Genomic DNA, 12,549 nt, shown 5'->3' on the forward strand with positions numbered 1-12,549 from the left:
GTATGAATAAAAAAATTTTGTGCTTATGCGAGGTGTGTGTGTGCGCGGGTGGTTTCCAAATGTGTCTGCACTTGTCTGTCTCTGTGAATAACTGTTACAGACTGACGGACAGTGTGAGTGCATGCATGTTTGTGTAACTGTTATGATGAGGCTACCTCAGAGCTACCGTAGGCAACAACAAGGCCAGAGAATGAAGGAAGCGAGGAAGAAAGAGGTGTTTCTCTTTCTCTGAATCCCTTCATACAGTATTAATTTCCATATCTTTCTTTTTCTGCATTACATGTATTTATACAATGTTATCAATAGGACACCGAGTGTGTGTTTGTGCATGTGAGAGAAATAGAGAGATATGCTTAGATGTGCAGGGTGAAGCCAGTGGCTTCTAAATGAGAGACAGGGAGACAGGGAGGCAGGGAGGCAGAATCCCTGGTTGTAAATAGGGCTGTGAGGGTGATTTCCTGTGTGTCAAGCAATCTTGTCAAATAGTCTAAATCTGTGTTGCAATGACAATCTGAGAGCTCAGTGTCTAAAGTTACGCCTTTCTTTTGTGAAATGGCAGAGGAAAAATCTTAACCAGATATAGCTGATTTTCCATTCAGATATCACAACCAAAATGTCAAAAAATCAAATTGAGCTGGCAGAATTTATAGATGTTTTGATTTGTTTTATTATGGCTTTATATCCCACAGGATGCAATCTACATCAATATGAAAATAAAATGTCAGAGCATCAAATGTGACTGTGTTTTGTGTGTGTGTGTGTGTGTGTGTTGGTCTTGTGCAGAAAATGTCATCAGCTGTCTGCCTGATGGAAGGCACAGCAGCACAAACATCTGCGAGTGTGAGTGCATGCATGAGTGTTTTAATGCTTGTGATGGATCTGTGTACATATTGTGTGTATTATTTATGTGTCATCACATATGCAATCCTTCAGTAGAATTGCTCCCTAGGGCTTTCTGCTGTACATCTTGGTAGTTATTGATGATTCATTTGCCATCAGGTCTTCAGCACATTCTCTAATAGTCCACTGAGCAGAGCTTTTAACACCTGTTTGACCCAGAGGTCAAAAGGTCTCACTGCTTCTCCAGGAATATCCTGACAATAATTCAGAAGAACCCTGACTAGACATCTATGACAAAATCTTATTCCAAGAAAATGAATAGCAGTCAAGAGATTCTGAGTACGAGCAACTAGGGAACAAATACAATCATGTTACGGTTTATTATTTGCAACGATCCATCTATGACTCAAGTTAACTTGCCTTTGAGTTGCTGATGCGAAAGGTTTTTGTATATTTGTTTGTGCATGTGTGTGAGTGAGTGTGTGTGTGTCTGTGTCCTTGAGTCAATGTTGTATCTGGTGTTTTGTGTGTGTGTGTGTGAGTGGGGGGGGGGTGTCACCCTTGACCTTTGCCAATGACGTGTTCACCCTCTGTGTCAGATCTTTAACAATCCATTTTCTCACTGCAGCTATACAGCGTGATGTATGGAGCAGAAGAATTGTATCAGTGTGTGTTTTTTGTGTGTGTGTTGGTGTGTGTGTGTTGTCAAAATGTATGTGGTGTACAGTGCAATTAAACAAACTCAGACACACACACGTTGTGACAGGGTGCACATACCATCTGGTGACTTATGTAGAAAAACCACCTGTAGTGAGCAAACAACAGAAGGAAGGTGGTCTATAGTATTTTCCTCCGAGTGCGTAAATCTTTACTGAGCTGACTAGAAAAAGTCCAAACATGATTACAGAATAAGACTGTGGCCTCCAACGCACACACAAAAACTCTCACATATGCACATAAACACACGACAGAAGGCAAAAAGACCCTCAGAAACTGGTAGTGTAAGACAGACAAGACAATGGCATCAATTCATGGCAGCTCAGAAAGGGTTTTTTTTCAATATAGCTTTGTCTTACTGATTGCCAGCACCACTGTGCTGTCCTACAAAATCATTTGTGCTCCCTGCTGTTCAGAACCACATGTAAACATACAGAAAAAGTTATCAACCGTTGTGTCATCGCACACAATCGCAAACACCCTTTTGTGCTTTCAGCTGGTATTGAGCCGGCACGCAGCAGGCAACCCCGTCTTCCCTTCAATGTGATGGTTGTCAACGACATCTTCAATAAGAGAACCATTATGTAAGCTCTATGGGGCCAAAAAGGTCAACGCAATCACTTCTCATAGAGTGGGAGTGAGCAACCTGAAAATAGATAGCAGCTCGGTCTTGACTTGTGATGTTAAAGGGTGGGGTTGCAGGGTAAGTGGTTCACCCCCAACACTCGGAGCAAAATATAAGGCTGTGTGATGAAAGCTTCTCTGTAGTTGCTTTATGAGAGAAATGGCAATAGTGAGACTTAAAATGTGAATCAGTACAATCAATAGTGTGAAGTCCACAGGGGGCACTGGACGCAATATAGAGCATATGACCCTCTAAGAGTAGCTTTACTTTATCTCTTAAAGAAATACCTCGATATGTAATATTTTGCTGATACCCCTGCCTCATGCAGTCAACAATGAATGATAACAATTCTAAGAAATCATTGTCAGTAAAATAAGCACAGAAACGCGTAACTTTTAAATATGCGTATTTATAGTTATAGCAATGACCTGGAGTCATAATAGAATTCAAAATGTCAAGCTTTGAAGCTTTTTTACATTTAATCTTGGCTCAATAGTCCAAATTCTGTGTCTGTTTTTGTAAGATCCAGCATTACAAAACCTACATTTAACCAACCTACTTTTCATCCTTTTCTTGGCTGTGGCCCAATAACCTGAAGTGTCTTCATTCTATCTCCTTCCCATGCTAAGATAAAAACAAATCAATGTTTTAATATTGGAAGCTTCACATCCTGTAGTTCAAGTGTTTTTTAGGATGTTTTTATTGATGTTCTCACTAACTTTCATGATCATTGAATGCATGTTCTGCTCCATGTGGAAACTAAACTTCATAGTAGCTAATGGGAAAATCAATTTGTTTTTCTTAATTTGTGGAAAGTTAACTTTTGGACTATGCACAGTGAACATGCTGTTCTATTTCTTAAAAAATTTCAGTAATTTTTTTAAAAAAAATTTACATTCTGAAAATATTCAATATCATTACTTCACTTATACATTGATTACAATGTGTGCTTGTGATTTTGTCCCTCATCTTATATACACGCAACACTCTACAGCAGAACTGTTCTCACCTGCCGTCATGCTCTTTGTTTGCATAGATAAACATTTGTTTTCTTGTTTGTTTTGTTTTTCTTTAATATCAGAAGTATATTAGAAACTTTTAGCAGTGGCCAGGGTTATCCTGGTCAACAGCTATGTAAAAATAATTTGTATAACCCCCAAGGGAATGTTCTGTTTTTGCTGTTTACAAAATTCAAACTGCTCAATTACTTGTTAAAAATGTATTTATTAGTCACTTCACACAGAACAGAATCCCTGATTTGGGAGTGCATCAATTGCATATTGGGGCTTTAAAAACAAACCAAAAATTTGTTTAATTTTCTTCACTTCTTTTCTACACTTCTCTGCAAAACAATGAAATCTTGTGTGTTATGGTTAAAGATTCACATTTAAAGAAACAATAAAAAAAGAATGGCTTTTGGCAGCCTCAGTTAACAAATAATGGTTTAATTTCAGCCTTAAACCCATGGTGGTGGCAACCTATATATTCCTTTGGCAACAAAACTATTTAGAAAGACCAAAATGCAGAACAATGGCAATTCACACACAAACCAAAGACTTCAAAACAGAAAAAAAAAAGGTGAAATGGGCAACAGTGCTTTTACATTAAACCCGCACGCACGCTCAAATACATAGTTAGCAAAACACTCTGACTGTGCTGCTGGTTGTGTGGGCAACATGACAAACTGACAGAGGGACAAACTAGCCTCTGGGTAGATATTAGTAAGTCAGGCCGGATAAGTGAAAAAAATGGCTACAAAGGTGACAGGCGTAAAAACAGTCCACAGTATGTCACAATTTTACCTTAATGTTGGTTGTCTAGTCCCAGACCACTGCTGCTTTTCTGTCCTTATATATAGTTAATCACATTCACCTGACATCCCAGGTGTAAAACATTCACTGATTAGATGACCAGCTTTGAAGGTAGCTGGATTTTCAAAGCCAATTTTTAATCCAAATGGATAATACATCAAGCATATAAATATGGAGTTGGAGGAACTAATGCAACTGGTAGTAGGAGATCATACGCAAATCTCAAACTGATGTAACAGGTTCATCCGTGTGCCTGTGGTCATGCTGTGTTCAGCGTTAATGTAACACCAGCTGATGGGCAACAGCAGTGCTTAGAAAAAGGAAGAAACAGAGAAGGCACGAGATGTTACTGATGCTATGATTTGTTCCCAATGGACTCTTTTTTCTAGCTTCAAACTGTCGGTGTGTGCCTGCCAGCACATACTGACAATCATGCTGCCCAATGAGCCCATTCAAAATTAGACAAAGGCCAGGTTTTCCACTAGGAGACAGAATACAATCAACCTCTTAAACAGCATGATGAGCATATGATCACCTCGCTTGCTTACTGCCAACTGATTCAAACAGCAGACTGTATGTACAGTAATCCAGCTTCAGCAGGAGAGTTTAAGTTGGTTCCACTGGTGAAGGAACTCTTACCTGTGGAACCACCTGTTGTTTCCTGAGGCAGTGCTTAAGTTATGGATATATGGTAAAGGTTAGATTCAGATTTGGTGTGGACCCTGCCTGAAACATTTACTGACTTTAGACTACGTCCTTTGGTAAACTATAGAATATCCACTTTAAGTTGCCCTAAAATATTACTCTAAACTACTCTTACATAATGGGTATTTGAACTCATATTTATACTAGTGTGAAGCTGATATGATGACACATTTTTTTGAGTAAATCCATGTCCCACCCTTCAGGCCTGAACAAGTATGACCTTGTTTTCAAATTTGGCCTCCATTCAAACCAGCCTTCACTGAAATTAGTCAGGAACAATTTGTATAAGAAATGATATGACTTGAAATTCACTCAGATGCAACAGTCATCTATACTTATCTGATACTAGAACGGTATGGCAATACCTTGCCGTTAAAAATAGTACTATACCCCATTTTATTAGTACCGATACTTTAAGAATGACAGTATTTTAATAAGAGCCATATTTTCTTTGTTGCACCGATGTGTGACATCAGGGCAGTGAGTATGTGCAGCACTCTGCTCCTTGCTTCCCCTCTCTGCTCTCCCTGTGCTCTGATTCCACTCACCATGAAAGCGAAAAAATGAAAGGCGTGGCTGCAAATACAAGTGCTCTTGCTTACCATCCACGGCTTGTCAACAAAGCAGACACACAAAGCGAAATATGCCAGCATTTCACCTACGTAGCAGACAATCAGGGCAAGCCCAATGACACCGCAAGACCAGACTGTAAAAGATGTTTTAAACCTATGTAGACTGAGGGAGCTAATAGTACCAACTTGGCAAAGCATCTGGTCGACAAACATGCCAACCTGTTAAAAGAATAAAAAGAGCAACATCTTAGTAAATGTGATAGATAACATAATTACACCATGGCCTCAAATATAAGTCAAACGAGTGTGACTTATTCTGTGACGAGTAAACTTTTTTCACCATCAGACTTTAATGAGGCAATTAAGGGTAATTATAACTGTTTAATTTGGCTTGATCTTTTTAGCTAACTTACCAACGTGGCAAACATCACTATATGCAAACACAATTTTCATACTGGTAACATTAACTTTACCGTAACTTGCAACCTGCTAAAAATCACGCATTCACAAGTATGCAGATCAACAACACCAGTTATAAATGATCAATTTATACTTAATCAGTTCTGGTAATGGTAATCATGGCTTGTACATTTTTGTCAAAAATTATTTCTCTTACTAGAAAATGTTCTCAGTACAACATAGACCTCCATCAAGGAGATCTATTGAACATATTAAACTCTGTTTAGTAATTGATATTTAAGTGGTATTGTTTTAGTATCAGTATCAAGATATTTAGGCAGGTATTTTATCGAAGTTATAGTTTGGTATCGTGACAATACTGGTACATATTTACCTAGAGGTTTTAAGAACACACATGCATGATGAAGCCTGCATGTGTGTGTCATGGTTGGCTGACCCTAACCATAAAAAACACCTGTCTTTCAATTTTTTAATTAAACCACAACCAATATGGTGTGGCAACACTGAATACTGGAAAGAGGTGCCTTTTTTTATACTTCCCACTGCTCAACCACAGAGAGAAGGTAGACAGAAGAAAGAAAGTGAGAGTTATTACTGTTAACTTTTATGTTTGTTGACAGTGCGGCGATGCATCGCAAGAAACAGAGTGAGGAGGGAGAGATGGGGAAAAATGTGTCAAGCAGTCTGAAAGACACTGGAAAAAACTGTTTAGATCATACTCAAAAACCAGTCCCTTTCGCATCTCTCTCAGGGTCATTCTTCTAGGCCTGTCAGCTTGTTTGTTCATTTGTTACTTCTCACTGTCTCTATCATGCTAGTAGCAAAAACACAAGGAAAATAAAAGAAGCAATTCCCTAAACACTAACAAAACACAGAAACACCATTGTGGTGACACATTAGCATGCTTGGTTGTGTGTGTGAGTGGTAACAGCAACTCATAATACAAAGAGGCAGATAGTCCAGCATGGAGCACTTAATCCTCCTTTAAATACAAACGTTTCCACTCTGATTTCTTTTATCTGACTTCAGGTTCAGAAAAATATGGCACATAACATGGAAAGGTGTTAGGACCAAAATGTTTTTGGTATCTTTGTAACAGCGACAAGTTGACCAGAAAGTAATAGGGCTGCAACTAATGTTTATTTTAGTTAGCAATGAATCCACTTATTATTTTCTCAATTAGACAATTGATAGTTAGGGCTATAAAACAACAGAAAATAATGAAAAATGATCATCAGCCTTTCAAATAGCCCAAGGTGATGTAATCAATTGCTTTTTTGTCTGAAAGTATGCAAAACAATGAAAAGGAAAAGTATCATTTTTAGGAAGCTGGAAACATCAAACATTTGCCATGATTGCAAAAACAGTTGGCGATTATTTTACTGTCGATGGACTAATTGATTAATTGACTGATTATTTCAGCTGTAGAAAGCATATTCATTAAAAGACACCAAAGACTAGATAACATTTTTTGATACCAGTGCCAATTCAATAAATTAGTTTTCAACCAAAACAATATTTTTGTTGATTCCTTACATGTTCATATGCATGTTTTGTACTCAACAATCTTGACTCATTGCACATCAATATACTGTATATTTCTTTTCAATATTTATTTGCGCTAAAAAGCCAAACTTTCTCAAAACACTAAGGAATCTTAAAAGCCTGTCACTTATTTGAAATATTAGAAGCATTGGTTTTGTGTGTATGTGTGTGTTTGTGAGTGTGAAATAACAGGTAACAGCATGTGTGCTGGCCTGATCGATGACCATGATGGAATTTTGGGCTTGAGGCCATTAAGCACAGTAATGTCCCCTGGCTCAAATTTGTAGGTGATAATACAAAAGTGCATCAGGGAGTAATTTATTCTTCTGTGACTGTTTAAATGTAGGTGAGGAATGGTTTGTGAGTACAGTCATTCATCTACAGTATTTAGCCCTACAGTATACAGTATGTGTGAAAACGTTTATGCATGTGTGCTTTTGTGCTACACAGTAGACAGAGCTGGTAGCGTATTGATACCTCAGACTCTCTCATCAATCAGCAAAATATCTCCAGCTAACTGCTGAGTCTGAGCCAAGCTCTTATTTCATATTCCCATAGCATCAGAGAATTATCAGAATTGGCTGGAGATGCAGGCTAAGAGGATGTGTTAATATTTCTCCAACAATTGTGTCACCACTTACTATACAATAATTACGTGAGGAGAGCTACTTGGAATGAGACAATCTACTCAAAGGCTCTAGTACTCTTTTTCTTTTCTCGCCTTCTTTTCTGTCTTTCCTACAAGCCTCCATCGTGATAAGTCATTCAGTGTCTCAAAAAGGCTTAATTAGTATGAATATCAAATAACAAGTGAAACGAGAGATGATTATATATCACTTTTTGGCTGATTGCCTGTTACAGTTTCTCCCGTAACAGGTGACAACATCTTAAAACCATAATGCACACTCAAAAGAGTTTCAAGAATGCTGATTTACATTGTAAATAAGCGAATTAACTCAGCATTGCAGATTTTTGTGCTCATTTCCAAAAATAACACTCAAACATAAGACTTCGGACTCAACTACATGACCTGTTAAAGATTAATTTATTTTTTTTCAAACTCCTTCTCTGGTTCATGCTAGATAAGTTGTGAATGACAGTGACAATCATTGCAGCCACATTGCATATTTTATAATCCAAAGTGCGAGTCATTCATATTGTGCAATCTAAAGCCACTGTCTCTTCAGTTAACTTTCTCACTCTTAACGCCTCCCCGAAAACACACAGGGGGGAACTTTAAAAAAAATAGTAACCATGGTGATATTGTACACTGCCTCAAGATCACTGACACATACACAAACACACAACATATATGCTATAAGCTCAAACAAACGCATACAGTAAGTGCACACACACCCAGCTGTAACCATGACATTCCCAATCTCACTCAGGTTGGAGGTGGGAGGGCAAACACCAAAACACCTTCCCCCCTGGGGGCTGAGGAGCTGGGTGACTCAGACATTAGCAAACTCTACCAAACATGTTCATAGAGAGATGGTACTGAAATCTTCTGGAAATACAGTAACCACAGTATCTGAGAGACTCAGGCAAGGAAGGAGACTGTTTCTGTCCACTCCTCTAAGGCAAGTAGTGTACCAGTAACATCACAAAAAGTTAGAAAGTTTATCCTTCAAATGGCACCAGAATGAGGGCAAAAAACCAGTACCAACATGTTCTGTTTCACGGGTCAAAATTCAATCAAAATCATATGACTTATATTTGATTTAGGGGCATAGTTTCATAGCAGAAAGACATGAACGGAAACTGAAAGGATTGATGGATTTATGTTGCATGTTTAAAGTCAATTCCAGTTAAGGTGTAAGGGACAACATTTTTAACACTATTATAATAATAATAATAATCTGACCAGTAGCATTTGGGATATAATGCTTGCATCAAGAAAACCCAACCAACACCACAAACAATGCACTGACAGCATGGGAAACTACCAAAAGGAACACAGCATCAACATAACCTATTTCTGTTCAACATTTGAATAACTGCAGGCATGACAGATTTAAATATCATCCGATATAGAAGCACATTGCAAAATGTCCAATAGAAGTTCATTTATCAATATAGAGGAACACCCATACACTGCGTCCTATTGAATGCCACCCATTCCCAGCTCATTTGAGCATTTAAACAGTACATTTTTTTAAAAGTCTATAGAGATGTAACACTGCTGATGATATCACTTTTAACCTATTTTACAATGACATTGCAGCTTCAGGGGTGTGACATTCTACTGTTACACTCTGAAGTGTTTATGAGAAAACACTTTTGTTTTCAAAACGTTTTTCTTTGTATGTATTTCATCTCTCTATTCTAAACATGTACCGGTGTATTAAGGAACCTCATCATGGTAAAAGACAACACTGACAGCCCATGTAAAATGTGACCTAATTCGTTCGATGGAGGCTACACATTTAAATATAATCCCTTACTGGGGGCTCCTCAAAACATGTGGCTGACCTGTGAAGCATACAGCCTGTAGCTCACTGTGGGTCACCAGTCTGACAGAAATAAAACACATTCTCTGCATTTCTCTGCCTGCTCATAAGTAGAGAGGAAAATCCTCCTTGAATGAGAGAGAAAGACCCCCTTCAAAAGGGATTAAATACACCCCAGCCTTGTTCACTGCTTTCCCTGTCTGTTTCCGTCACGTCAGATAATACGCACATATTTGCATGCTAACATACCACAACTCCTTGTAATGGTTTTAAAACGTCTGTATGCATTTGATACGCCAAATGATGGCCTCTTTTGACAGGTGACCGATAGCAACAACATCACTGTCAATTGTCAAATACTGCACTGTCAACAGTAAAACAACTCTTAGGCAGGGCAACACAGCTAGGAAATGTATAAATAATTAGTAATAACTCATTAGCATCCTCGTCCACTTTACAGACACAATGGCGGGAATACAACTCTTTAAACAGTGCCTTTGATATCAAAATAGTTTATAGGCTACCTTATCCTTCTGTATTATATTCCTGTATTATATTCCATTATATTCCATATGGTATCGCCATATTATGCCTGTGTGTGGTCTTCATGTGTGACTGTACATCTGGTAGTATGTTTGTAATAGCCCCATGACCCTTAATATGTATGTACGCATCACTTTAAACGTGCCCGTGTAGCTAGTATAAAAAAAGTAAGCTTGTGAATACTCGAAAACGAGTTTGTGCTGACCTCCCTGGATTTTGACGTTATTAATACAGTATACATATGTTGGGTACAATTTTTGCAGTAACAGTCATTCGTTTATGTTATCATTCAGTTATTATGGCTCCTTTTAACTTGATTTAAGTGTATTAAAAGTGACAAACTGGTATCACATCTGTCTACTAATTGTCTGTAACGTACAGTAACACTGAGACAATGTTACGTTTACTCGCCATAAAAAGCGAAAATGGGACATTTTCAGGAATTTCTCGGTGTTTTAGCCGATATAAACTTTAAGTACTAGTAGTAAACAGAAACTTGAATAGAGTTGAAAGCTGCGTTCATAGTTCGGTGTTTTTCTTCCCGTAACCCTGTTAGACTAAAACCCGGTTAAACAGACATAGTCTCCTACCTGCAGGACACCGTGATTTCAACTTTGGTGGCAGGAATAGACGCGCTGAGGGGGTCGAAGTCACCTATCGACGCCATGTTTAAGAAAATGTTGGTCATCCTGTCAAAAATTGCAAGGCTTTTCCTTTTTCCCTTTTCAGTTCGGTCCACCCCTTCTATGTGAGCGACGTAGGTGGAGAGCGAGAAACTGTGTGCGCGCCTCCTCTGCGAGAAGTGGAGCAAAGGTGCCAGAGGGAGAGGCTGGGAGATGTGATGTCACTTCTCTCTTTCTCCTCCTCTGTGTGTATATCTCTCTTTATCGTCTCCCTTTCCCTCTTTCTTTATGCCACCCTCCCACCTCCTTCCCCTCTTTCTGTCTGTCTCTTGGCTTTAAATTCAGTTCAGTTGACTTCTGTTCAGTTCATTTAAATTCAGTGCTTCAGATTTACAGCCAAGGAAGTAATGACAATGATACAATCATCAAGAAAATAGAGTAAATTTTTAATTGAAAGTCTTTCCTGTGTGTGTGTGTGTGTACACACGCACACATTTCCCTTCCCCTCAATACTCCCATTCGCATCAGTTCCTCTTCCACACTCTTTTTTCAGTCTCAGTAGTCTGTGGGATTATGAGTATTATTATTATTAGTGTGTGTATGGAAACACAAATAACTCTCTCTCTCTCTCTCTCTCTCTCTCTCCTCTCTCTTCTCTCTCTGATTTAATTAACTAAAAGGGAGACCGCCCCAATGGCAAAGAATAGCATGACGGCATGATGAATGTAAAGGGATAAGAAGGAGAGTCACATTATGAGGTTATTATGTGTATGATAATGTGTGTGTTTCCAAAAGAGACCTACAGTGTATCTAACTGTTTAGCTCTTGACGTGTCTGTGTTTGTAAGAGCTTGTCAGAAAGCATGTGTGTGTGCTATCAAGAGAAATAAAGCTGATAACATGTTCCTTGATATGTGTGTTTGCACTCAAGTATATACGGAGAAAAAACAACACATTCCTCCTTAATACATGTGTAACTCCATCTCCTTACATGACTTATAAATAAATGTCACATCACTATATCACAATTATCCCACACTGCCCTGCAGGTGAAAAAGAAAGTGCCCATTCACTTTTGCTATATGCTGCAAAAAGGTGTGCTTATGTGAGTGTAAACATTGTGTTTAGATAATAGAGTAATAGGATCTTAAAATGACTCTCTCAGTATTACTAAGTGTGTTTTAGTGGCCAAACAAGTCTCTAAATATAGCAGTCTTACACACAGATAGACACAAATGCACCGACACACCCTGAGCTGGATGTGTGGCATGTTGGCAAAAACCATTACGGCTCCTCCAGGCAAACATCATGCCACCAAACCCATGTCCATATGGCAGGCTGGGGTGGATGGATTCGTACACAAAAAGGGGCAAATATAATGGACACTGCTGCATAATTATTACACACAACCACGATAGCAATCTCATGTATCTATTATTTAAAAAAAGCCAGTATTGACTCATCTAAGGGTTGTTGTGGGAGGTAGGGGAAAAGCATGTTGTTTATTTGAATCAACTACTGCAAATTTGGAAAGTGCACCAACTAAGCAGTGAATACTGGGCATATGATTGATTTAGACACAACATGACCAACATGGTGTGAAATGTGTCACTTATGTGCAGTAGAGAACAGAGTCTACAGTTTATGAAGCCACGCTGGCAGCTTTTTGAAGCTCTACTGTGGCTCAGTGGTGCTT

General features: G+C 38.6%; 1 protein-coding gene across 6 annotated transcripts in view; it reads right to left on the reverse strand.

The window, feature by feature from the left end:
- LOC120799632 (copine-8) overlaps positions 1 to 11,009 on the reverse strand; it is a 97,370-nt gene extending 86,361 nt beyond the window's left edge. For 5 of the 6 annotated variants that reach the window (XM_040144882.1, XM_040144873.1, XM_040144856.1 and 2 more), the window contains exon 1: positions 10,822 to 11,009. In XM_040144882.1, the coding sequence (XP_040000816.1) occupies positions 10,822 to 10,919 (98 nt within the window). In that variant the 5' untranslated portion in view covers positions 10,920 to 11,009. The remainder of the gene's footprint in view (positions 1 to 10,821) is intronic. The other variant, XM_040144863.1, reaches the window with a different exon arrangement.
- Positions 11,010 to 12,549: the final 1,540 nt, after the last annotated feature.

Source organism: Xiphias gladius, chromosome 2 (assembly GCF_016859285.1).
Source record: "Xiphias gladius isolate SHS-SW01 ecotype Sanya breed wild chromosome 2, ASM1685928v1, whole genome shotgun sequence".
NCBI classification, from domain to species: Eukaryota; Metazoa; Chordata; class Actinopteri; order Istiophoriformes; family Xiphiidae; genus Xiphias; species Xiphias gladius.